A 25,902-nucleotide genomic window follows, 5' to 3' on the forward strand; every position below is an offset into this window, starting at 1 on the left:
CGGTGCGATGCGTTAGGGTGTTACTCGCCGGGAGCCCAGAAGGTCTCACTCACAGTTGGGGTCAACCCAGTGTCAGGGCGCTAACATCCTTCAAAAGCGGGGAGTCTGGTACCAGTTTCTTCCTCCCGCCCCAGCTCTTTATAAAGCCCCTGCGTGCGTCCTCGCTGTTTTGAGCCATGAATTCCGCCCTGTGTGTGCAGGGGACCATCACCGGGTGGGGTGGCGAGGTGTGTACAAAGCCGATTTGGGTCCTGCAACAGCGCACATCCCTGGGGGACCCCAATTCCTATGAGGAGAGCGCTGCAGAACAGATGCAATCAAGTGCTGAGTGTGGAAGTCAAAGAACAGTCGCCTTAGGGAGATGCTATCTTCACGTTACAGTAAAGGAGGTAGTGTGCCCTTCATGTTCAGGGGCTCAGATTTTAAATGCGTTGTGTGAGGTCCTCACGGGGCTGCCGTGTCTGACTGGTAACTGGGAAGGGTGTGGACCCCAGGAGGCAGAGGTCACTGGGAACAGTGCCACTCTGAACAGCCTCTCTTCCCTTAAAAGGTAACCATGCAGGGTACCTGGGTGGCTCAGTCAGTTAAGTGTCCCACTCTTGGTTTTGGCTCAAGTCACGATCTCATGGTTTGTGGGTTCAAGCTCCATGTTGGGCTCCATATTATCAGTGTGAAGCCTGCTTGGGATTCTCTCCTCTCTCTCTCTCAAAGATAAACACTTTAAAAGGCAACCATGTTAAAAATAAAAAAATAAAAAAATAAAAGGCAACCATGTTAGTGGGTAGCCCTATCAGTCATGCACACTTTAGTATGAATTATTTCACTTCAGACATTTGGTTTACTTTTCCCCTGAAGAGTAGGTGAGAGCCTTAAAAGGAATTGGAGATATGAGCTGGGGGTGAGGGGGGATGGCATGGTGGTGGGGGACAGGGTCATTTGGAAACACGGAGAAATCCAGAGAGAAAGTAGGGCTTAAAAAGATGGGGGGTGTCAGAAGGAGCAAGTCAGTTGTCCCTGTTCATTCACTACTTTCAGAAAATATTTATTAAGCATCTACTGTGTGCCCGACACCACCCTGAGTACTGAGGGCAGAAACCATGCTGCCCTCAAGGTCATGGTGCTAGATTCTGCAGGACCAAACAAAAGAAGGGTCAGCTACCTAGTGTGACAACAAAAAACCAAAAAATCCTCCCCGTGGTGCAGTCTAGCTTCTCCCGACAGCAAGAACATGCACACATGTTCCTCTGACAGCCCAGCAAAGTGAGAGTGGGGGGGTCCCCTGAGGAACTTTGGGGCACCCACTCCCACACGTCACAGAGGTGTGCTGGGGCAGTTTGGCAGAATTTGTAGAAATTTTGTGAGCCGCTTGTTAAAGATGGCCGGTGTTAAAAATTCAACATGATCTACACTTAACAAATCATATTAAAAACAAAGGTAACGGGGAGTCTGGTTGACTCGGTCGGTTAAGCGTCCGACTTCGGTTCAAGTCGTGATCTCACAGTCTGTTGAGTTCGAGCCCCACGTGAGGCTCTGCGCCGACAGCTCGGAGCCTGGAGCCTGCTTCGGATTCTGTGTCTCTCCCTCTCTCTGCCCCTTCCCCGCTCGGGCTCTGTCTCTCACTCCCCTCCCCCGCAAAAAAAGATTAAAAAAAATTTTTTTTTAATAAATACACTTAGATGTAATTTAAAAAATAACTTAGTTAAAAAAAGAAAATACGAAATAAAAAATAAGAGTCTCAAGAAAAAAAAAATAAGAAAACAAAACAACAAAAAAAAAATAGAAACAAAGGCACCAACCAAACACTTAGCGGTTATGAACCTTTTAGTCTTCTCCATGCTCCTGACGGGCGCTAACGGCTACCGACGCCATTGCACGGGGACAATGGACACACTGGCTGATGATGGTCAACTCTGGGGACTCTCTTGCCCCCACTGGAAATCTACACCACGGAAAGGGGCCGACAGCACACGCTGGAGAGGCTACTGTGAGCCATTCGGCAGCACACGGCCGCGGACCGCCAGCCCGGAGGGGCCGCGGGGACGGACAGCTTACCTTGGCGGAGAACTTGAGGTGAACTTCCGCCTCGTCCGCGAGGCTCTTCTTCACCTGGGCCCATGCTTCTCCCAGGGAGCTGCAACCCAAAGAGGACTGTCAGACCGAGACCCCGGACGGCCACGCTGCCCTCGGATCGGAGATCTCGGCCCCTCCTGGGCGGCGGGGACGGCGGGTCTCGACGTGGAGCCCGCCCGAGACGGCGCGTGGGTGGGGCAGAAAACGCCCGTTGAGCAGCGCGCTCCAGCCTGGGGGCCCGGTGAAGCCGGGAAACACCCGGGAGCTCAGAGAATCGGGGGGGGGGGGGGGGGGATGAGAGAGGAAGGTGGGGCACAGCGGCAGGGCGGGCCCTGACACCTGCCTGTTACTGCCCCCCGTGCGTCCCCCCAGTGCCCATCCCTGGTTCACTAACGGGCGGTGCAAAGGCCTGCCGGTCAGCCAAGGGAGACCAGCCACGTTCTCAGGGAGAAGCAGATCTCAAACACAAGGTGCCACACAGCCCTGCCTGCGGGCAAGCCTCCAGCGGCCTGACTTCCAAGGGGGGCAGAGACGGACCCCTGTGCCGAGGGACAGCTCACGGACGCCCACACAGCAGGGAAGGCTCTCGGTCCCCATCCTCAAGAGGCGTGGCTCCTGCCGGTCCTGATTCCGGGCTGTGACCTCTGGTGCCGCCCACACCTTCCCGGAGAACGGCAGAATCCCTCTTCCGCCCCAAGGAGATGTTTCAAACGGAAGCATCTCCCCAAGTCCTCAGGGCTTTCACGTGTGGCCCCCAGGCCCCACTCTCCACTCCTTGGAGCTCCTGAGCCTTGCCGGCCTTCAGGTGATGCCCCTGCGTCCTTGCTGGAGACCTCCCCCCGCCCCCCCCCCCCCCCCAGACTGTTCAGGTCACTTAACTGCATCAAAGAGCCATTTCCTCCAAAGAACTGAGCTCGAGTGACACGGCACGCGGCTCCCGGCTTTTGAGCGGCGCCAGCGGCAGCTGAGAACGAGTCCCTCTGGTCACAGCCCAGGCCTGTGTGGTTGTGGCACGGGCTCAGGCCGAGCAGGTGTGACGGGAAACGACCGACCAATCTTATCTAGGAGTCCCTCGGGTGGTCCTGGCTGGGGAGCGGAGCCCCCCCAGGGAAGAGCAGGGGTGAGAAATGACGGTCCGAGCTGCTGGCGGGTAGGGGAACAGACCGCGAGGTCCAGAAGCAGACACAGCATCTCAGTGGGGATAATAAATGGTGTGGAGACCACTGTAGAGCCACGGGGAGAAGAAGAAATGTCGACCCTGACCCGACGCCACGCATGCGAATGAAGTCAGGACGCAGCACATCTACAGTGAAAGCTGGGACTGCACAAAAGCAGGCCCAGGGGGAGCAGGAACTCAAAGACGGGCTGACAGACAGGAGCCGTCCCTGCACCGAGCTGCTCACGGGCCTACAAACGAGAGCCCAGAAGCCACAAAGGCCCTGGCTGGTGCGGAGTTTGTAAGTCTACCGTGGGCAGAGCGTGAGGTCAGTCACTGGGTCACCGGCTGTGGGGAAGGACAAGGTCCTCGGCCCCACCTCCAGGCTGGGCACCCAAAGCTGGGCAGACGCCCCTGTGAACACGCGGCTGGGCCTGTCTGAGCAGATACCCTCCCCCAGACACCCCCCGCTCCCCCCCGCCATCCGGAGCCACCTTCACAATCGAGAAAAAAGCAATTTAGAAAATGCTCTCACTTGAAGACCGAGCTTTCCATCTGATGAGAGGTTAATGAAAGAAATCAAACCTGAGATGTGTTTCCATTGCAATATCCAGTCCGAGGCATATGCCAAATCGGAACGCAGGTTACTGGTGCAATTACCAACCAGAAAAGACACAAATCCCATTTCCTTTCCACACAGGCGAGAGGGAAAAAAACAAAAAAACAAAAAAAAAACTGCAGGCAGAATAAACAATCCGATCTTGTCTGTCTACCAACGTGCACGTACCCTCTTGGAGTCTAATGGGGGCCAGCACCTTCCTGGCCTGCCCCAAATTCCTAGGACGGGGCCCACGTGTTCACCACCCCGCCACAACCCCACGGTGCCTGCCGGAAGGAGCGTGTGCGTGTGCGTGCACGGGGACAGGGCACGCGGTCATGCCCGTGGGCAGGGGTGCGGCATCCGTGTGTGTGAGCGAGCGCATGTAAGGGGTGGTGGTGAGGGCCTGGCTCGTGCAGCTGGGAGCATATGCTGCTGAGCGTGTTGGCAGGATGGAGTGTCCTTGGCACTAGCCCAGGCCGAGGAGGCGGCAGCCGGAAGGTTCCGGATCGGCACTGTGGATTGCAGGGCACGGGGATGTCCAGGAAAACCTCCCTGCCAGGTCAGAGGGGCGACTCCCCATTCCCCCCGACGATGCCGTCTCGAGCCCAGTGCCTGGGCCAGGAGGGGGCCACCGGGGCAAGCTCATTTCTGTCTGCAGAGGAGCCCCTGACCCCCCAGGGCCACCCTGTGCCCACCAGGCCAGTGACAGGCCTGTAGAGGCGGCCTCTTGGCTGCACCATGAGCCCACGCAGAGGCCGCAATCAAAGCCGCGTTTGGTTGGCACGGCCCATCCCCTGAAGGCCTCAAGCCACGCAGGCAGATCTGGACTTGTTCAACATTGCAGCCGTCTGCCGACCACAACCACGCACGACACAGCGTCCCCCTTCCTCGGGGCTCACCTCCCCTTGCAGAAGGGGCCTCGACATAGACCTCACCGGCGGGAGAGACCTCGGGGGGAACCTTTTGCCTCTAACCTCCCGAGCCTGGTGTTCTTTATTCCCGAGACGAAAGTCACATCATGTGAAATTAACCGTCTTAGAGAGCACGGTCCTGTGGGGCATTTCGTACGGTGACCACACTGTTCAACCACTACCCTCTACCTTGTTCCAAAACATCTGTATCCCCCTGTTATGCACTGTTTGTGGACCCCCCCCCCGCCCCCAAATTCGCATGTTGAGGCCCTAAGCTCCCTATCCACAGGGGGGCTGTTATTTGTAGATGGGGCCTCTAAGGAAGTAATTAAGGTTACGGGAGGTCGGGAGGTCGTAAGGGGTCGGGCCCTGGCCCAGTTGGGTTCCTGTCCTTGTAGGAAGAGTCACCAGAGAGCCTCAACACCCAGAAAAGGCCGTACTTAGAACTCTAGAGGAGAGGTCTCACCAAAGCTGCTGTCACCCTGATCTTGGACTTGCCAGCCTCCAGAACCACAGTAAATTAAATTTCTATTGTTTAAGCCGCCAGGTCTCTGGTATTCTGGGAGAGCAGTCCAAGCAAATGAATGCACACCCCCAAAAGAAACCCTGTACCTGGGGGGCCTGGGGGGGCTCAATTGGTTAACCATCCGACTTCGGCTCAGGTCATGATCTCACGGTCCGTGAGTTCCAGCCCCGCGTCGGGCTCTGTGCTGATGGCTCAGAGCCTGGAGCCTGCTTCCAATTCTGTGTCACCCTCTCTGCCTGCCCCTCCCCCAATCGCGTTCTCTGTCTCTCGAAAGTAGACATTTAAAACAATTAAAAAAAAAAAACAAAAAACAAAAAACCCAAACCCGTACCCATTAAACAGGGACTCCCTGGCAACCAGCCACGTTCCTTCTGTCTCTGTGGATGTCCCTATTCTGGACATTTCACATAAACAGAATCCTACAACATGCAACACCTTTTTGTCCAGCTTCTTCCACTGAGGATAATGTTTTTCAGGTTCATCCACGAGGCAGCACACAGATCAGGACTTGATCCCTTCCTGTGGCTAAACAACATTCCATCACTTATCCATATATGCAATGGGGATGTACCCAATGTGCTAATCCGTCCACGTACAGATCCGTCCATATGTACGGACACGCACATATACACAGATTCGTCTGAGTATCTGTTTCCAGTTCTATTGGGTATAAACCCGTGAGTGCAACTGCCGGGTCATGGGGCCATTCTGTTCAGTATTTTGAGGCGCTAACAGTTTTCCACGGCGGCTGCACCGTTTCACGTTCCCACCCGCGGGCTGAAACTCTTTGTTAAGGGACACGCAGAGTAGACTACTGTCTTCCTTCAGGAGGGACGCTTCTGGGGCCTGGAGGGTGTGGGTGAGCCTCCCCCAGCCCAGACCCCGCCCAAGGAGGGCAGGACTGTCAAAACTGGAGAGGGAGGGGAGCCGGCCAGAGAGAACTCTAACCAATGGGGCCGGGTACAGAATCGTCTCCCCCCCCCCAGTTTCTTCTCAGCCTGTCCTTCTCGATTCGGGGGCAAGGGGGTGCTGACATACTCCAGCATCTGGCGGGAGGCCCTCGGTCACGGGGGAGTGTGGAAGGGCCCATCCTAAGTATGGATGTGCACACCGGGGGTCGCGGGTGCCCGGCCTGAGCCAGGCCTGGCAGACTTCCCCATTTAGGGGAGGCCACGGCAGCGATCAGCGATGCAAAGAGGAATCCCCCCCCCCCACTTCCTGCCCCCTGTCCCTCCCCACTCACCCTTCCTCCTGTGCAGCCAAGGAGTTCTGAGAGAGCTTAGCTAAGTTCTTCGCATACTCCTCTTCAATCTTTATCCTGCAAAACGGAGAAAACCCAACCCGTCAGCTCCCCGGTGCGAGACTGCGGGTCTGACCCGCTGACCGGCCGCTTGTAAACTCTGTAAAGGAACCCGCTAGACCAGACGCTCTGACAGTTCGGGGCTCTTGTCCCTCCGCTGACACACGGCAGGGGTCCCCCAACTATCTGCTGAAGGAACGAACTTCTCTGAACCTCTGTCTCTTCTTCTGTGAAATGGGATGTTCCCAGCTGTCTGCCGGGCTGTCGTTCACACAGCTCCCAACCCGGGGCTGGGCACCTGGGAGGCCTTCAGATGGGTGAATGTAACTTGTGATGCCCACAGGCATGCCCGGTGGTCCTCACCTCCCGTCTAGCCCCCAGTGCCTCTAACTGTCAAGCTGTAGGGCACAGGGATTTCCATGGAAACCAGGCAGTGCCCAGAGCATGTGGCTGATTCCAGTTCCCTAGAGAGGGAAGTTGCCTTGGTTTTTGCTTTCAGCAGGGCGGGCCCTTGACACACTTTCAAGGCAACTCTCTGGGGAGTGTTCCGTATTATCTGGCACATGGTGTTAAAGTGTCGTCAAAGGCACTGTTCACCGCCTGAGTGGTCCTCTGGGCCGTGTGGGGACAGGGGCCACCACTCAGGAGCCCCGGGCCCGTCGCTGGGCAAACAGGAAGGCCCCGGAGATGCTCTGAGGGGCTGGGGCACTCGTTCCCAGCGGCTTCGAAGCTGATGGCCCAAGGGTGTGGCGATGTGGAAACGGGGGGCCTGACTGAGCCCCGTGGCATCATTCTGAGCAAGAATCCTTTTCTGCCTTGGCCTGAGAGACCCACAGCCATGTTCCTCCTCTCCGGGCTCTGCTCTCACCTCCACCTCTGGCCACCTCCGGGGGCCGGCTGGAGTCTATCTCCTGGTTCATCACTTCCTGGCCTTCGCTCTGCCCTCCCCAGGGTGACCCAGGGCGGGGGGCCAGTCTGCAGCCCCCAGCCGGCGGTCAACACACCTCTCTCAAAAGCAGATCTGACCATGGCACACTCCTAGCTTCACGTCTCCAAAGATTCCTCGAGGTCAATGGCACACACCAGGCAGGGGTCCCGGCTCCACCCGCCCATCCGCCCCAGGCCACGGCCATGGCAAACCACCCGGCCCAGCACGCTCTACCCGGGCACCTCCACTCTCGCTTGTCTCCCTAGCAGACCCCGGCGGGCCGAGAAAAGTCTGCACTCCCCGCGGAAGACCGGAGTGTTCTCAAAGGGCAGATCCCGCTTATCTGCCAACACAGTGGTGGTGTTGTTTTTTAATTTTCTTTTTAACGTTTATTCATTTTTTGAGAGACAGAGAGACAGAGCATGAGCAGGGGAAGGGGAAGAGAGAGAGAGGGAGACACAGAATCCGAGGCAGGCTCCAGGCTCCGAGCTGTCCGCCCAGAGCCCGACATGGGGCTCGAACTCACAGACCATGAGATCGTGACCTGAGCCAAAGTCAGGTGCTTTGCCACCTGAGTCACCAGGTGCCCGGCCTTTTCCTGTATTTTATACCATTGTTTCTTCGCACCTGAGCTATGAGCTCTGCTCATTCCCTACCAGCTTCATGGGTCATAAAACAAAGATTTGAGGGGCGCCTGGGTGGCTCAGTCGGTTAAGTATCCGACTTCAGCTCAGGTCATGATCTTACAGTCTGTGAGTTCAAGCCCCGCGTCAGGCTCTGTGTTGACAGCTCGGAGCCTGGAGCCTGCTTCGGATTCTGTGTCTCCCTCTCTCTCTCTGCCCCTCCCCTGCTCATGCTCTGTCTCTCTCTGTCTCAAAAAAAATAAATAAATAAATAAAAACAAAAAAACCCCAAAGATTTGATGAAACAAATCGAAAGCATACCTCAGAAGGAAAAGAGGTGTTTTAAAATGCCCAAGAATGATTATTAAATGATTATTATAATTAAGAAAGATTTTTAAAAATACATTGCTATTTACTGTAAGTATTTCCAGCGTGCCCTGTAAAGTCCAGATGGAAACTCGTGTGCATGTGAGTGGGTGCTCAGACCTTGGAGGAACTGAAAAGGCAGGAGGTGGAGAAGGAGCTTCTTATAATCTGTCCTGGCTGAATTTATCATTTCCTCGTTTCTGTTCACACAAACCATCCTTCAGCAAAACCACTATTATAATCCCTACACCTGTCATAACGACCCCACCTGACTCTTTCGTCGGACTGAGCCCCCGCCCCCCCGAAAGGGATGGGGGAACGGGTTCTACCTGCCCAGGTCTGGGACACAGCTTTGGTTCAAGGATGAAATAACAAGATAACATTCTCCTTTCTCGTTATGATAGGGACAGAGCGTCAAATGAGGGCCACGCAGGTCAGTACAGGGGCCCAGCGGTCTATGTGCAGATGCCCCGGGGAAGGAAGATTCCAGCAGACCAGACCTTTCTGCCTTCTCCAGACAAGCCAGAGAGCCAGCTTGTAACGTAAAATCTACCAATTCAAAAACAAAAACGAAAAACGTTTACAGTCCAAACCTTAAAAACCCCACACGGGCCAAAGCCATGCAAGCTATAGTTGTCCCAAGAGCCGCAGTGGGGGCCTCTGGCTCCCCTTGGTGCTGACCGCGCCCGGTGCTGGGCGGGCAGGACGCATCCCAGCTGCTAGCCACCGACCTGGGGCTCAGGGGCCGAGGTGGCGCTGGGACTGGCCCCGGGAGCTGGGAGGGGCCCAGGTCTCACCTCTCCCGGATGAATTCTGACATTTCCTTCTGCATCTGTTTGCCCTTTAGTTGTTTCTGAAGGAGCAGTTCAAACCCAGCCATGGTGCCGTTGCCTTGGGGGTCCTTCTTATCAGCCTAAAAAGGATACAGAAGCACGAGAGAGCTTAGGTGACAAGGGTGTCCCGGGTGCAGGGAAGGGAGCCCCGGAAGGGACCGGGTGTGCATGGCAAGCAGACCCTTAGCCCAAGAAACTTCTCGGGCCCTGGCCGGCACCATACCTAAACCCGTGTCCTCCGCTGTTACAGACTTTCCCCACCAGGAATCCAGACTTCAGTGCTTTGGTACTTCATGGAAGGAGCGAAAAACACATCCTTTGATATCAGACAGGTGCATCGATGAGGACCGTGTCCCAAGTTCCTAAAGACCTGGTCCTTGTCTCAGCTCAGCCACCGGGTGACACGGCCAGGCCTTTCCAATCCTGGGCTCTGTCCCCCCCCCAACCCACACCCCTAACTTTGCAATAGGACTGGGCTGCATCTCTAAGATCCTTTCCAGAGCAGACTTTTTTTTTCTTTTTTAAATGTTTATTTTATTTTTTTTTAAATACGAAACGTATTGTCAAATTGGTTTCCATACAACACCCAGTCCAGAGCAGACGTTTTAGGGGAAGGGAACTTCAGAAAGGGGTGGGTGACGCCTGGAGAGACCCCACCTCCCATCGTCAAGCATTCGAAAAGTTTACGGACGCCCCCTCCCCTAGAACTCTCTCCCAATGCGGGATTCTCCCACCCTCAAATGAAGCGTTCTGGGCCACACTGCTAATACCTCTTGTGACAGGGAGATCACTACCACACAAAACGCACCACATCACAGCAGGGTGGCTCTGGCCATTTAAAAGCTTCTCCAGGTACATCAGGTTTGTTTCTTTGCTTTTTTTCACGTTTGTTTATTTTTCAGAGAGAGAGTAGGAGCGGGGTGGGGGGCGGGGCAAAGAGAGGGAGACACAGAACCCGAAGCAGGCTCCAGGCTCCGAGCTGTCAGCACAGAGCCTGACACGGGGGCTCGAACCCACAAACTGTGAGATCATGACCTGAGCCGAAGTCAGACGCTTAACCCCCCAGGCACCCCTTCTCCAGGTATGTTTAAGATTCGAGCACTTTGCAGTATGAACGCTACACCCTGATAAAGAAGCAAAAGAGGGGCGCCTGGGTGGCCGAGTCAGCTGAGCATCTGACTCTTGATTTTGGCTCGGGTCACGATCTCGGGGTTCGTGGGCTGGAGCACAGAGCCTGCTTGGGATTCTCTCGCTCCCTCTCGCTCTCTGCCCCTCCCCCGCTCACACACGTACGCACGCTTTCTCTCAAAGTAAATAAATAAACTTAATGATTAAAGAAAAAGGAAAAGAAAAGTCCCCCCCAAATACCAGGCCTCCGTGTGCCTCCCACATAAGGTGGGTGTGCCGAGCGATCCGTCCACACTCGGGAAAACCGGCCAGAAGAGGGGGGCTTTAGCGGCCGTTCACAGCAGGGAGATTTCCGTTAGAGGGAGAGATGATGGTTGGAGAAAGAAAGCCCTAGAGTAAGGAACAGAGTCCCAGCAGAGCCTGAAGGAGGATGAGAACACGCAACTTTTGCTCTTGGATGCTGGCCAGGGGCAGGTCCACACACTCCCCTCTGGCTCCCCAGGGCTCCCTGAGGCCCCCACATGGTACCCCACGCAGGCTGACCTCCGCTCCTAGGGTCTCCCCTGAATGCTCTGCTTCCCGCGTCCCTCTTTAGGGCTGGCGTCCATAAACTCAGCCACTTGTCCTCATGTCCCCGGGGCTCCCGCACCTGCCGCTGACCCCTGCCCTTGCCCACTCACAGTCCTTCCCGAGCGATGCTTCTAAACCAGACCACGCAGCCCCCCAATGTCTTCCGAACGCAGTTGGAATAAAAACCACCGGGCTCTCAGCGCCTAAGGAGTCTCATACACTCTGTCCCCTGCTCACCGTGAGTCACCTCTGAGCTCACCCCCCCCCCCCAGGCCTCTGATGCCCCACGGAGCCCTCCCCACGATGTCTGCTGCCCCTGCACGCACCCCCAGCATCTGGAAGAAACACAGCTGGGCCAAGACGACTCACTGGGTGTCTTCGAGAGTGCAAGTGACTTATTAACACAACAGAAGTGCTTTCGTCTAGTTCTTGGTTATCAGCAAATCTGAAAAAAGGGCAGTAATCCATTCTGCACCGTATTCTGTTTATTTATTGTTCCTCGGGGTCTCTGCACCTTTTTTTTCCCCCAAAGTGTACGATTCCGTGGTTTTTTAATATGTTCCCAAGGTCGTGCACCCATCACCACTATGCGAATCCAGAATGAGGCCCTCTCGGTGTGAAAGTCATTGCTGATTTTCAGATGCAAATGCCAACGGCTATTCCCAGGGTTTCTGAGCAGGTGGGATGTGCATTTGTCAAAAGGTATTTATTCAATTGTGGGAAAACACACTTAGCATAAAATTCACCACCTTACCCACTGTTAGGGAGCCACCGGGTGGTAACAAGTCCCTGGGCATATGCAACCATCACCAGTGTCCTTCTCCAGAACCTTTTTTTTTTTTTAATCTTGCAAAATTGAAACTCTGCACTCAGTAAACAGGATGCAGCAAGTTCTAGAAGCACAGTTACTAAAGGTGAATTCTCTACCGATCCCTGCCCCCAACCTCATCACTGATGGAAGCAGGGAGGCCCAAAGAGGTAAAGCGTTTGTGCAAGGTGTCCCCTTCAAGCGTGCCCCACCAAGTCGTGAGAGCAGATTCCTCCACTGAAGGTGCTTTCAGTCCCCTGCCCTTACGGAGCAGCAAAGGAGTGACCCTCGGGCTTATCTGCATTCTGTCCAGGGGTTTGTTTCCATGTGGCCCTGAAGGAAAATCCTGTGGATTCTCTGAGATTTACGGAATCATCTGGACTCCCAAGAGGGGCTTAAATTCCTGCCTCGGATGCTAAATCTCCTGTTGAGACCTAAAGAGAGAACCCTTCTTCTTCGAGCTCGAGGCCCCTCATGCCCCTTCCGGCTGTCCACTCCTGATCCTTTGGTGGGGGGGGGGGGGAGAGGGGCGGTCACAGAGCAGGGGAAACCGAGGCACCACTTACCCAGAAGTAGTCACAATAGCTCCACTCTGTAGGTTTCAGCAGTTGCTGCTCTGGCATCGTGTCCGGATGAGGAAACGTCACGCAGTTTATCTGCAGGGCACAGAACAAGGCAGGAAGTGACTTGCCTGGACGGGAAGGCTTTGCGCCTGGGACACAGCATTACAGAGGCCTCCCTTCAGCGCCCGCTCGATAGAGCGTGCGTGGCAATCCTGGGAGGCACGTGTTTTTCGAATGAGGGGCAAAGGACACCCACGCCCCCAGAGGGGCTGGAATCGGCCGGAACTCTCTGGAAGGCAGTATAGTAACAGCATCCACCAAAACCACACACAGCGTGAGCCTCTGACCCGGCGACTTGTTCGTCAAAGACCACCCCCTACGGATGGATCGCGTGTGTCTAAACCCTCTTGTCTGCCAGCACACAGGTTTGTAGCAGCAAAAACACAACTCCACTGTCCTCCAGCAGGGGAACAGCTACACAAAGCTTGGGGCAGAGGGGCATCTGTGGGGTGTGCATCGAGAGCAGAGGACACGGGGAGAAAGTTCTAACGTGTGGCTACAGATGTTGTGCCGGGTCATATTATTAAGTGGGGAAGAAAAACATGAGCTGCAAAACGGTACTTAAGAGTATGCTACCACTTGCATAGGAAAAAAAAAACAAGAGAGAAAGAGAGAGAGAGAGAGAGAAAAAATACGCACACATTTGGTTATTTACGTACGGAATACTTCTGGAAGCCGATAACATCGTTTGCTTCCAGAGAAAGGAATTCTGTGGTTGAGGGTCAGGGCGACAGGTTACCTTGTGCGTTTCATTTCACAATATTTATTCTACGAACAAAGAGCGTCTGAAAAGATGGTCCAGGATGTGTGCTCGGGGCTGGCCCTCGCCCAGGAGAGGGCAGTGCAGACATTCCTGGGACCTGTCTCACACTTTTCCTGCCCAAGCTTGTCCGCCAGGGGGAAGTGGTTTCACCACTGCTTTTGCTAGGCCTGTTTCCAGCCCGGGATCCGCTCCTGTGGAACCTGCTCGTTTGTGTCCTTTGTGGGAGCCACAGAGCCTCACCCTGCAGACTTTAACTCTCACCACGGAGCCTGGAGCTACTGCATTGGGGGCCGTCTGATGATCAAGGCAAGAGCTGTGCAGAAAACCCAGGGGTCCTGGGGTCGCTTGGGGGGGGCTCAGTCGCTTAAGCGTCTGACTCTTGGTTCCGGCTCGGGTCATGATCTCCTGGTTCGTGAGTTCGAGCCCCATGTCAGGGTCTACGCTGACAGCATGGAGCCTGCTTGGGATTCTCTCTCTCCCTCTCTCTCTGCCCCTGCCCTGCTAGCATTCTCTCTCTCTTTCTTTCGCTCTCAAAATAAATAAATAAACTTTAAAAAAATTAAAAGAAAAAGAAAACCCCAGGGGTTCTGGAGAGAGGCCACCAACTCCAAAGCCAAGCAGCCATATGCAAACAAACAAGGTACAGGCACCACTTGGTCAGAAACTTTAGCGTGGGGGCAGAGGGGAGGGGGGGCGAGCAACCTCAGCCTTGGGAAGAGGTGGGGTCTGCGGAGATGCGGGTAGCCAGTGGATTCCTCCTAGCTCCTCTCGACTGGTGTCAAGCCGGCACAAAGAGCCGACTCAAGAGAAGCCAAAAATCAGGACTCTTAGGCGAAGCATCTCAATGTTGAAATGCTGGCAAGCGATTCAAAGTGAAAGATGCTAATAAGGACGACCAAATTCCTCTGCCAGCTGAGTCGGGCTCAAGGGCCCCCAGCCGTGTCCTAGGGTTCGGGGGCCCCCACCCTCTGCTGCCAGGGGCACAGGTCTTCCTTGTAGTCTCGGGAGGAGAGCAGGGGAGAAGTCCCAGCCGAGGACAGGAGCCCCCTCCTCCCGGACCCTGACATCTGGTGGAAGGAAGGGCTGAGATTCCCACTCTGAAGGAAAAGACAGAGTGGCAGAAATGACCCAGAGAACCCCAGAAACAGGGAGCACGGATTTCCACCAAGGTCAAAGTGCAGGTGCGAGGGACCCCCTGGGGTGGGGAATTTCCGCCCCAAGGTGTCCCTGGCCTGCAGGAGCCTGCTGTGGGCGGTGAGGGAGGGCCACCTCTCAATCCCCACAGCAGACAACGGTCTCCCCACACCCTCTCTCCAGGCTGCCGCTCAAGGCGTGTCCAGAGGGGAGTCTCCTTCCGGGGCTTCAATGACCGACGGCCACACGCATCTCCCGTCGAATTGTGGAAACGGGGGCTGGACTGCAAAGCTTCGCGTGTTCCTTATTTCATGTAATGGCTACTCCTGTGTCCAAAGATAACAGCGATCGCGAGGCATTTTGTCTTGCTTAATAATGTGGCCCGTGAAAATTTCAAACAAATCTAATGGCAAATTAACTGTGACATTAGACTGGGCCTTAAGGATCACGGAACCAGCGGGGGGGGGGGGGCATGGTGGTACCCAGAAGTGGACACAAGTGTCTTCTAGGGTGTCCTGTCGGCGTCTAGAGGCAAGGGGTCCCACACGTGGCCCCGTCACAACCACTGAAAGGGAGCTGTCTGGGCTGGGGGAGACAGGAGGGGAGGGTAAGGGCTCATCCCTGTTGTTGCTCTTGCCACTCGGTGAGGACACAGGTCCTTGGACAGACTGGTTGGGGACCCCAGGGTGCCTGTCCCCCGCCTGCACCAACTCTGGTTTGGGGACAGGCTGGCTCCCAGCTGTCCTGGGGCGGGGGTTGCATTTCCCCAATGCTCACAGAGCCCTGCGCCTCCTGGTGGGCAACTGAAGAACTGCACCCTGCCGGCCTCCCTACCCCCAACCACCGCCCCAGGAGGCAGCTGTTAACACCCCCCTCCACCCCCCGGCGGGGGGGGGGGAATCAGTGGACAGCCCTCACTCGGACACCCCACCAGGGGCCTCGCATTCATTCTCTCCCAGGTCATCATCCCAGCAACCCCGCCAGCTGGGTTAACACGGGCCTCATTTTTGCAAGAAGAAAACCCGAGGGTCCCAGAAAGCAAGAATCCGAATCAGAGCTGGGCTGACCACAGAGCTCAAGGCCTCCACCCACAGCAGTTCATTCGGCGGACCCCTTGCTCGGCCATTTCCCATGCAAACATCTGCTGAGTGGCTACTTGGACCCACAGACCCTGCTAGATCCTTCCAGCCCTTTGCACACACGCATTTGTAATTACACTTCTCATGACTGCTTAATTAGCATCTCTTTTCTTGCCAGACAGTCTGCCCCACGAGGGGAGGGAGGCCCTTTCCCTGCTGTTTCCCTATTGCCTGGCAAGCACAGCCCCCGATGGGAGCTCAGGAAGGGTTTCTTGGTGCAATGACTCAAGGGCCAGAGACGGACAGAATGCTCTCTGTCCTCAACGGTCTTACAGCCTCACGAGGGAGGCACACAAGTGAGAAAGTAATAGCACCACTTTGGGATAAATACCACTGGGCTTAAACATGGGTGCTGGGACTACAGGAAGGGCGAGGGACTGGGGGAGGAATCAGAGAGAGAGAGATTTAGGTAATGAGAGGGTTAGGGTTTGGCAGACAGGGGGTGGGAGGTACAGAGAGTTGTGGGGGGGGGAAGGCCCGAGGTCTCAGGATGTGCCCCACAGTTGGGGAGCCAGGGAGCAGTCAAAACTGAGGCCGGAGGGGCACCCTGCAGGCACGGCAGCCCGGAAAGTGCCCTGAAGCACAGTGCCCTGACTGGGCTACTCGCGGGGTGCACACACTGGCCGCGCACTGGAGGGAGAACACCCACCCTGGCCACCAGGGAGGCTCCCCAGGGACCAGCCCTCCTCCCAAGGCCTCCCGGGCACCGCCAGAGCTCCAGGGATCGTCTTCCTCCCAGCAGACACGGGGCGCGGGGTGGGGGGGGGGGCGTCCTAAGGAACCATCCCCTGCTAAGAGCTAGTAACTCGTTCTGACTGCTTTACACCTATCGCCTCACTCAGTTGTCACGGCAACCCTGGAAGGCGGGTGCTATTATTATCCCCATGCTACAGGGCAGGAAACGAAGGCACAGAGAGGTTAGGTAAGTTATGCAAGATCACACAGCTTGTGTGTAACTGACGGTGCAGTCACGGTCTGAAGTCAGACAGTCTGGCTTTCCGCTTCCGTCGCACCGCCTTCTACGCTCCTATCCAAGGCAGGGGCTCAGGCAGGAAAGGGTGCTCAACACGGAGGAGCGGGGGTCTGCCTCTCCATGAATACTGTCTGCGAGAAGTTCTGGGAGCCACCTCCCCACCCTCGCTCCTCCTGAAATCACCATCCTCGACCTGCAGCATCTTGATGCTGACACCAACCCCGTTTTCTCCAACCCTCAGATAAATGGAGGAAGCCCCTCCCCTCCCTGCTGAGCACAGGTTCGACCCGCGCCCGGGGTCCCGATGAGGGGAGTCCCTGACGGCATCCCCCGCGGCCCCCAGTCCCGGCCCCATGCGGAGGCTGTGCTGGAGGGCAGAGGCCACGGTCTCTCACCCACCTATCTGGGCAGCTGGCTCTGACTGTGCTTCTGGGCTGATCTGGGAGGGCGTGGAAGGGGGAAAGTCAGAGCGGAGGTCTGTGGGAGCAGAGAAGAAGCGACCCAGAGGGTTCACCTCCCGCCCTCGGGCTCCCACCCAGGGTTCCAGGGTGCCCGCCGGGTCACATCAGGAAGTGGAAGCTGAGGACCACAGGAGTCCCCAGAACCTTCCTTCCAGGACAGGAGTGTGGCGGTGTAATTGTCATCTTCTCTGGAATCGTCTAGATTCTGACACATCGTGTTTGTGCCGAGGGCTGCGAGCTGCCCTTAGTGCCTGTCATTCCTCATCAAGCAATCCGGTCCACAGCTGGCCCTGCCCAAGGCGTGCTCCGGGCCCCCAGCGGGAGGGGGAGGCTGGAATCTCAGAATCGAGCTCAACCCACGAAGACGCAGACCCAGACCAGGACCCGGACGCACGACCCTTTGCTGCCCAGCAAGCATCTGGGTGAATCGCTCTAAGCGTCTGCTCCGTGGGATCTGCACCCCTACAGGGTGACAGGGTGGGAGACTGCTCACCCCGTCGTCCCCACTCACCAGGAGGGGTTTCCTGCACTCCGGGAGCTGGGCCGTACCCCCTGCCCCCACCCCGTCCCAGTGGCCCTGCAGGGTCTCCTCCCTGGAAAACCATGAGCTCTGGAGGATCAGAGCCCAGAGGAAGGGCTGGGGACGGGGCAGGGAGGGAGCAAGTGCTGTAGGGACAGGGTAGAGGGGAGGCACACAGGCCTTCACCCATCTGGACACCTGGGGGCACGCAGCCGGCAGACCCAGCCCCAAGACCAGGGAGCCGCTCCGCACCCTCTGGCCAATCCCTCCCATCCTCAGGTTCTCCAGCAAAAACTGGCAGACTCCGGCTGGGGTCCCAGACCAACCAGGTCGTAGGTCCAGGAATCCTTCGAGGAACCCGCGTTTTAAGTAAGCTCCCCGGAGGCTGTGGCGGCCGACTGCACTTTGCAGGCTAGCTCGGAGAGGCACCGATGTAGGTCAGTGGAAGGAGGAGGGAGGACACGGGCTGGGAGGGCCGGTGAACAAGGTGTGCTGGAGAGGAGACCCTGGGGCGAGGCCCAGGGCGCTCAGAGGAGGGCCCAAGCTCCAGCTCAAAGGCTCAAAGGCTCAAAGGCAAGGCACAGCAGGTGGGTGACGGGGGCCCCACCCTGGGGCCTGAGACTGTCTCCCCCTTCCCGGCAACTGCTTTCCGCTTTCCATTTCTGCTTTGGACTTTTCTTCTACAATTCCCACATACGCTCCCCGCCTTCTTCTCCTTCTTTCCCCGTTTCAGGGAACTTTAGGGGCTCCTGCCTTGCTCTGGGGCAGTCGATGGCACCCTAAAGTGGCAGGAAGATGCCCTCAGGAGGTCTGCCCTGGACTCAGGCCCCGCTCTCAGGAGGTGACAGCACAGGTCTCGAATCCCGATGCTTCCCAGCCGGGAGAGGTATATGGCTGTGTGCCTCAGTTTCCTCATCTGTAAACCGGGTCGAGAAGGCGACTGGACACAGAGCACTGACTACAATCTCTGTTCTAAGTGCTTTCTGTGTACAGACTCATTTAGTCGGCACACGATCCCCGAGGCACAGACACCCACCATCTCCCCATTGTACAGACGTGGACACTGAGACCCAAAGGGGCAGAGACACTTGTCCCGGGCTGCCGTGCAGCTCGCAGGTGCTGTAACGGACCCTCTGGCTTCAGACCCCCTTGTTCACAACACTGGTTCTGTCCCCTCCCCCTCACACAGTGAGCGGAGAGCGAAATGAGCCGCTCGGAACACTACTGGTGCATAATAAGTGCACACCAAAGGGGCAGCAACTGTTGCTACTGATGTCGTTCGTTGTGCATGCAAACCTCTCTTTCCTCCAAAGCAGGATTTGCAGCCTCCACCAGCCAGGGAAGGCATACCCACTGTCGGGGTCATCTCCGTGGGGGTGGTCAGAACGGCTCAGAGCTGCCTGTGGCAGACGGAGCCCAGGCGAGCAGGTCCCCATTCCCGGCTCCAGGGCACCTGTGTCCAAACAGCAAACCCAGGACCGCACTTCTCACGTCTCCGAGCCCTTGGCTGTCTGAGCAGCCGGACGATGCATCTGCCCCCGACATGCGGCTGGTGTGTGTGTGTGTGTGTGTGTGTGTGTGTGTGTGTGTGTAGAGGGGTGCCCTCCTCAGCCTGCACGTGGAGCTTGGCGGGCTCGGTCTGGCCACCCCAGGCAGGAGCCGCCTGCTCCCGTCAGGAACTCTATTCTTAGGGTGATTTCTCTTGTTTTTAACTTTGGTACCTTCTAGAAGTCACCCTGCGTGAAAGCAAGCCCCAGTGGGTGTAATTTACATGTCATGTCGCTTAGGCGGAGTATGGCCCACCCCCCTTCAAACCACCCCCCCGCCCGCCAGCCACGGCTTCTGCATCGACCCCACCATGCCTGCACTCGGTCATCATCGGTCATCCGGAGTGAAATCAACAGAAGGGTCGGGGGGCGGCGGGCGGGGGTGGGGGAGGCAGGGGGGCATTTCGGCTACATCCAAGCTCTGGAACTCCCCAGTTTCCAGGCTGGGCTTCTGCTCAGCTCAGCGGTCCACACTGCCATGGCAACCACCCAGCATGGCAGAAAGCCCCAGAGCTCGCCCAACCTGCCCGACCTGGGAGCAGCACCCAGCGGGGAGTCACTTACCGTGATGGTGTTCTCCTTGTTCTGCTTTTTGCCTGGCGACGAGGATCCCAGGTTCTGGGGAGAGAGGCAAGAAACATCATCAAAGCTGTTCTCCATCCTGGACGTTTGCGCTTTCTGTTCGGGCTCCCCGAAGGCAGGGGGGGATGAGTGGAGGCCCCTTGCTGGGGGAGTTGCGGGGAGCAGATGCTCAAGCTGCCATTAACCCTTAAGTCACCATGTTCTGGAAGGGGGCAGGCAGGGGTGGCCCGGACCCCACGCTGCTCCAGGGGGCCCCCCTGCTTTGAAGGCAAACAGGAGGAAGCCTCCCCCACAGCCCCAAACCAGGTCTCCCTCCTCTTCTCCCAGTTCCTGATTCAGGCAGTTAACCCCTCAGCTGCCCTCTGCTGGCAGACCGGTCCGCCTGCTGCCCGAACCCGCAGAAGCCACCCGAGAACAGAGAGTTAAAGCAGGCCACCACCTCCATGACATCTTATTCTGAATCCCCAGGGTCCGACATGTCCAATCCTCAAGGCGCGGAACGTGCATGGCTGGCGGGGTGAGGGGGGGTGGGCTCGGCCACCTCCGTGACGTGGGAGGGAGGCAGGAGGGATTTCTCGGCAGAGGCGAGTTGAGGCTCTTATTCATTCAGGCTCTGGATTGCCTTTTTATGTTTTCCTGTGGCCTGCAAACAAACTAGGGTCCCAAATGCCTCCGTCCCCAGGTCCTCAGCATCTTGCCCCGGCCCTAGGATGGTCCTGGTGCAGAAAATTAAGGATTCCTACGCTGAAAACACGACATGGGTCACAGGAGCCTAAAGGGGCAGGTCGATCCTGGGTCGTCACTGCCCCACGATCAGCAGTTACATTAACGAGTCAACAGGGTCCCAGACTGTCCTGAGCCACACGGTGCGTGGGGTACACGCACGACGTGGGACCCACGGCTTTCTTTCTCTAGTGAAACTTAAGGACGTGGTTGTTGACACTTCCTAGAAAAGGCTCAGAGAGGTCCCTCCATCCAGCCTCAGGGAACCAGCAGCCCCCCATCCCGGGCCAGCAAAGCCCGGACCACCGGCAAGGATGAGCATCGGTGGGGTGCGGGGGCGGGGGTAGGGGTCAGCACTGCCTCAGGATCTCAGCTGCTCACCACACAAAACAGGGAGCTTGACTGAGTCCCTGTTTGCAGTTCCCTCGTTCCTTTATTCCCGTCCAGATCGACCTGGGCTGGTAAGGGAAGTCCGTTAATGGAAGCAGATGCCCTCTGACCGTCCAGCTAAAAGAACTCTATAGTATGATCGGTCATGTCCCGGGCGAGGAAATAAACTCAGTAGTCTGGACACCCTGCCAAGCCACGGGTCTCCTCTGAGCCTCGACTTCACCGGTTGCTATCGACGGTCCACAAGCTTTGGAGGGCATCAGAATTAACAGGCATTGGCCCCACATCGGGTCCCGGCCGCACCCCCCGGAGCTGAGCCGGCAGCAATCAGGTGGGCCAGCGCCTCTGAAGCAGAGTCCGGGGGCCTCCCTTGGGGACACACTGATCTACGTGGTGTCATTCATCCAGGCTCCCTCACTATGGCAGCCGCACCGGCTCAAGCATGTGACCAGCCACAGCTTCCCCAGACATTTCCAGAACAACGACGTACGACCTTCCCCTGAATCGTCTCGAGCTATCAGTGGTCGCCCAGGGCATGTGCCCAAATTGGGAGGAAGACCGAGGCCACGTGGCTGGAGCTCGAGTGCCACTATCCTGTGGCGGGTGCGGGGGTCTCTCGCAGGTTCATCCACGCAGAGGCCCTGGCCAAACAAACCCATGCCAGGGAGGGGAAAGGGGAAGGGGACACTCCAGGATAGATTCTCCCCACCATCGACACACACTGCCACCACACTCCAAGCTCTCGCCCACCAGGATGTCAGCTAATGCACTAGCAACCAGTCTCCGTATCGATGCTGACGACGGGGACGAGGGGGGAATCTCTCAGAAGGAGGGAGACACCAGCCTAGGCATCAGACATACTCAAACCTGCGTAATCCTCCCAGACTCCGCGAATTCAGAGGCACCGCCTCCATTGCACAGATGGGGATACTGAGGCTTGCGGAAACGAACTCATTTGTCTAGGGTCACAAGGCAAGTGAAACTGGAGCCTGCGGCTGAGTCTCGCTTTTCTCCATATTCTGCCGGCTCCCCACTTTGAGACCAGGGAGAATCTCTTCTTTTCCAGGTGGCTCCACAGGGGTCAAGAAAGATCATCATCCACAGTCACTGACCTGGGGACCACCGTGTCCAAGGCTCTGTGGAACGGAGCCGGACACAGAGGTGGCCCTCCTCCCTGTAACTGGGGCCAGGACAGGAGTGCAAGTAATGGCATTGATGATGCGGGCAAGGGGTCCTCTGCCCCCCCTCCCCCGCCCTCTCTGCCCTCCTGGATGCTCAGTCTCAGCCAGGGCTGAGCAGGGTGATGCCAAGCCCTTCCAGGCAGCTCAGGCTCTGTCCTTGCTGCCAGTGGTCTGTGCCTACTGTCCCAACATCACCTACATACATATGCATCATATACACGCACTATATATACATACGTGTACACACATCCACACATCACACACATCCACACACACACACCTGTAGCACTTCACAAAAGGGCCCGGAAGGAATTACACCTCCATCACAGGGAGAACACCTACTAGCCAGAAGCTGGCTTCTAAATACTATTCCATACTAAAAGGAAACGAGTCCCTTGGAGAAATGGCTCATTCCACATGCCAGACAGATCTGGCACATTCAATTGTTCTGGGAGGTAAGAAACAGGGCAAAGAACAATGTGGTCTCACCAAAGGACCCAGGCGCCAGCAGAGAGAGGGTCCAACAAGCCAAATTTGGGACAATTTGGGCATGATTGTGAATAATGACCAAAAACGAGTAACTTAAAAGGCAGCAAAGGGGGCGGGGGGGTGTATGCGGTATTTCTTTATGGAAGAATGCCCCTAAAAATGGTTAAGGAATCAGAAAATTACCATTTGCAAACCCCGAAGTCAAAACGGATCCAGGCCACGGTCACCAAGGATGCTGAAGCACTGAGGAACAGTATCACCCTTACCGTCCCCCCACCCCCAGATTACTGGCTAATCAGAAAGGGAAAATGCGCCCTTGCAAAGGGACCATCGCATTAACCGGGAGCTCAAACTCAGCATCGCTGGAGGAGTGCTAACCTGGGAAGCCCCAGGAGGTAGAAACCTTTGCCAAAACTGCTAACCCTGAATCTAAGCAGAAGAAAGGAAGTAGATAATGCATCAGGGTCACTCTGCAACTGACCTGGGCTCTTCCCACAAACAGCCACCGTGGGGCAAAACAGAAAGAACAAATGTGTGGGGAAAATACAGTCTAGATTAAAAGGAGCTAAAGCCGTAGATGAGATTAAATGGTGAGTCCACAGGATGGGATACTACGTGGCCCCGGGGAAAGGAACACAGTGTCACTCCATTTGCAACATTCGCAGACCTTGAAACATTGTTGTAAGCGAAAGAAGCCAGACACACGGAGGCCCTGCACCGTGCCGTTTCACTTCTATGAAATGTGCAGAAGAAAGAGGCTCACCTACGGAGACAGGCAGAAAGCAGATTAGTGGGTGCCCAAGACTTTTGGGGATTCTTTCCAGGGTGATCAAAGGGCTCTAAAATGGATTGTTACTGATGGTCCTGCAACACTGTACGTTGTAAATGACTGGATGAATTACATCTCCGGAGAGAGAGGAACAGAGTAAAAAGATACAGTAACCAATGCATCCACCTGTAAAAGTGGGATGGACTTTAGCCTTGGGATGTTGCCAGTGTCCATAATAAAAGTTTATTTATTTATTTTTTTAAGTTTATTTATTTTGAGAGAGAGATCAGGGGAGGGGCAGAGAGAGACAGAGAATCCCAAGCAGGCTCAGCGCCCGCAAGCCGCGAGATCATGACCTGAGCCGAAATCAAGGGACGGATGCTTAACCGACTGAGCCACCCAGGCACTCCAGTAAAAGTTTGTTTTTAAATGTCCTTTGCCTAGGATTCTGGAAAGTTTCTCTCCTTTTTTAAGAGTTCCTCCCCAGCCTGGTTTCCTCCTCTCTGGCCTGGGTCACTCTGCTGTTACCATGCGGTGAGGACCCACAAGGGTGGTCACCCACAAAGGTAGAGCTGGGTGGACTGCATTGCACGTTCACAACTGCCATGCAAACCCGGGCTTTGCACGTCTTCTGACCCCGTCTCCCAGCACTACCTCCTCGGCAGGGGGGATCCAGAATGAAGCCTCTCGATGCTTCCCTGTACCGTCAGAATAAAACCCAAGCCCCTCACAGTAGGCCTGTGCAGACTTGGCCGGCCCCACCTTCCGCCCTCCTGACACCTGCTGAGCCTGTAAACCACAGCCCCACTTGGCCGCTGTGGATTCTCTGAAACCACTGCCCTCCTTCCCCTTCCGGCTATCCACATGTGCTGTTCCCTCCGCCTGGAAGGCTGTTCCCACCACCACCCTGTGCCAGGCTAAACCCTCACTCATCTGCCCAGTCTTAGCTTACGCACCTTTTCCTACAAAGCCCATCACTGACGTTTCTGCCATCACTGACCGCCACCGGCCAGGTCCCAGGGACACACACTTCCCTCCAGCCCGTACCACTGCTGACACGAAACACTTGCTTATCTCGTGCCTTCTCCAGCAAGGCAGGGGCTGGGCTATGTGCCTGCGAGTCAATGCCTGGCCAAGGAGGAGACACTCAATGCAACATGTGTTGCTGGGCTCAAGGGAAGCCCCACCGGGTAGAGGAGTCTACCTCAAACTCCCTTCTCTGGTGGGACCCTTCAGTTTCCAAGCCTTTGGTCCCAGCCCCTGTCTCCTCTCCTGGGTCTTCCTGGGGGATGCTCATGGGAAGCCAGGACAACTTTGGCCACCAAAGGGCCTGGGCTCCAGGGGCAGATCCCTTGTGTGACCCCCACCCCACCTGCATAGGGATCCGAGAGGGAGCCCATCACAGGCGGGCAGGCAGGGGACAGATCAGGATGTGCTTCCAACAAAGGCCAGTAAGACTATCAGCCTCTGACACCCCAGCCTCGCAATCAGGTGGACCCCATTTATCCAATACCCCGGCAGCCCACCCCAAGGCTGCAGGCTGGAAAACTTCCACTAGGTGGCGCCAGGCCACCACCACCTGTGCCCGGCCATCTGGTCTCCCAGGACTTGGGGAGGACCAGGCAGGCACCCAGCCTGCATCAGTCCTGTCCACGACGGGGGCACGGTGGGGGACACATTCCTGGTGGCCCGGGAAGATCAGGTATGCACTCCCCACCCCCAACATTTTAATCTCCCTGATTAGCCTGCTTAAGGAGGAGCAGAGAACAGAAAAAAACAAAACAAAACAAAACCATAGAGGGCTTTGAGCAAACCCTGGGCAAGCTGCCTGGCCCAGCCCCCTACCCTGTATCTCCACCGGCCATGTGTTCCTTTGCTCATTCATTCACTCTCCAGGTATTACAAAGTCCTAATTGCTGTTCATTATAATTCACAGGGATGGCGTGAGTAATACTTTGCATGTCAAAGAGCGCCCTGTTTACTTTGGGGATAGCTTGCTGGCTCTGTAAAGGGTAAAACTCATCCTCTTTCTGTGATTGGCCCCAAGCACCTTTGTGGGAAACCAGCGCCTTCTAGAATCCTTCCACTGCCTAAAAAAAAAACCCAACATGTTACATTCCAGTCATGGGAAGTGGTGAACCACTGCGTATTTGCTCTCTCCACGCACTGTGTTATTTATTTTTGTTACTTAAAGACATTTTTTTTTAACATTTTTGAAGGGGGGGGCGGAGGGGCAGAGAGAGCGGGAGAGAGAGAATCCCAAGCAGGCTCCAGGCTCCGAGCTGTCGGCACAGAGCTCGGACTTGTGAGTGCGAGATCATGACCGGAGCTAAAGTTGGACGCTTAACCGACAGACACCCAGGGGCCCCTTTAAAAAAAAAAATTTTTTTTTAGTATTTATTTTTGAGAGGTGTGTGTGCTTCCCCCCAACCCCCCAACTATCGTGTTCTCTCTGCATTTCCCTGAATCATTATATATTCTTCAGAAAAGGGCTTTCTCGTGTCTGCATGATATCGCAGGCTGGATGGATATTCAGTGCCAAAATCCATTTTACCCATCCCGTGTTGCTAGACAGGTTGGACCCAACACGGGTAGTGCCGTAAATGATGCTTCACACTAAATCAGAATCCCGGGATGTGTTCCGAGGACAGATACTGGAGGGGGAAATTCCTGGGTCAAAAGTCAGCTTCTGAGATGGTTATATCCATATACGTTAAAAAACAAAAAGGTTTAGTAATAACGTCACTGTATTTGGGGGTGGGGGGTACTATGTTCTATCAGAGAAAAA

General features: G+C 56.0%; 1 protein-coding gene across 10 annotated transcripts in view; it reads right to left on the reverse strand.

Annotated features, from left to right (window-relative positions):
* GAS7 (growth arrest specific 7) overlaps nt 1–25,902 on the reverse strand; it is a 216,248-nt gene that overhangs the window by 19,357 nt on the left and 170,989 nt on the right. For all 10 annotated transcript variants that reach the window (XM_027047361.2, XM_027047367.2, XM_027047369.2 and 7 more), the window contains 5 exons: nt 19,545–19,598; nt 12,387–12,476; nt 9,279–9,394; nt 6,508–6,582; nt 2,053–2,131 (listed from right to left, as the gene is read on the reverse strand). In XM_027047361.2, coding sequence (XP_026903162.1) covers nt 2,053–2,131; nt 6,508–6,582; nt 9,279–9,394; nt 12,387–12,476; nt 19,545–19,598 — 414 coding nt within the window. The remainder of the gene's footprint in view (nt 1–2,052; nt 2,132–6,507; nt 6,583–9,278; nt 9,395–12,386; nt 12,477–19,544; nt 19,599–25,902) is intronic.

Source organism: Acinonyx jubatus, chromosome E1, assembly GCF_027475565.1.
Source record: "Acinonyx jubatus isolate Ajub_Pintada_27869175 chromosome E1, VMU_Ajub_asm_v1.0, whole genome shotgun sequence".
Lineage (NCBI taxonomy): Eukaryota > Metazoa > Chordata > Mammalia > Carnivora > Felidae > Acinonyx > Acinonyx jubatus.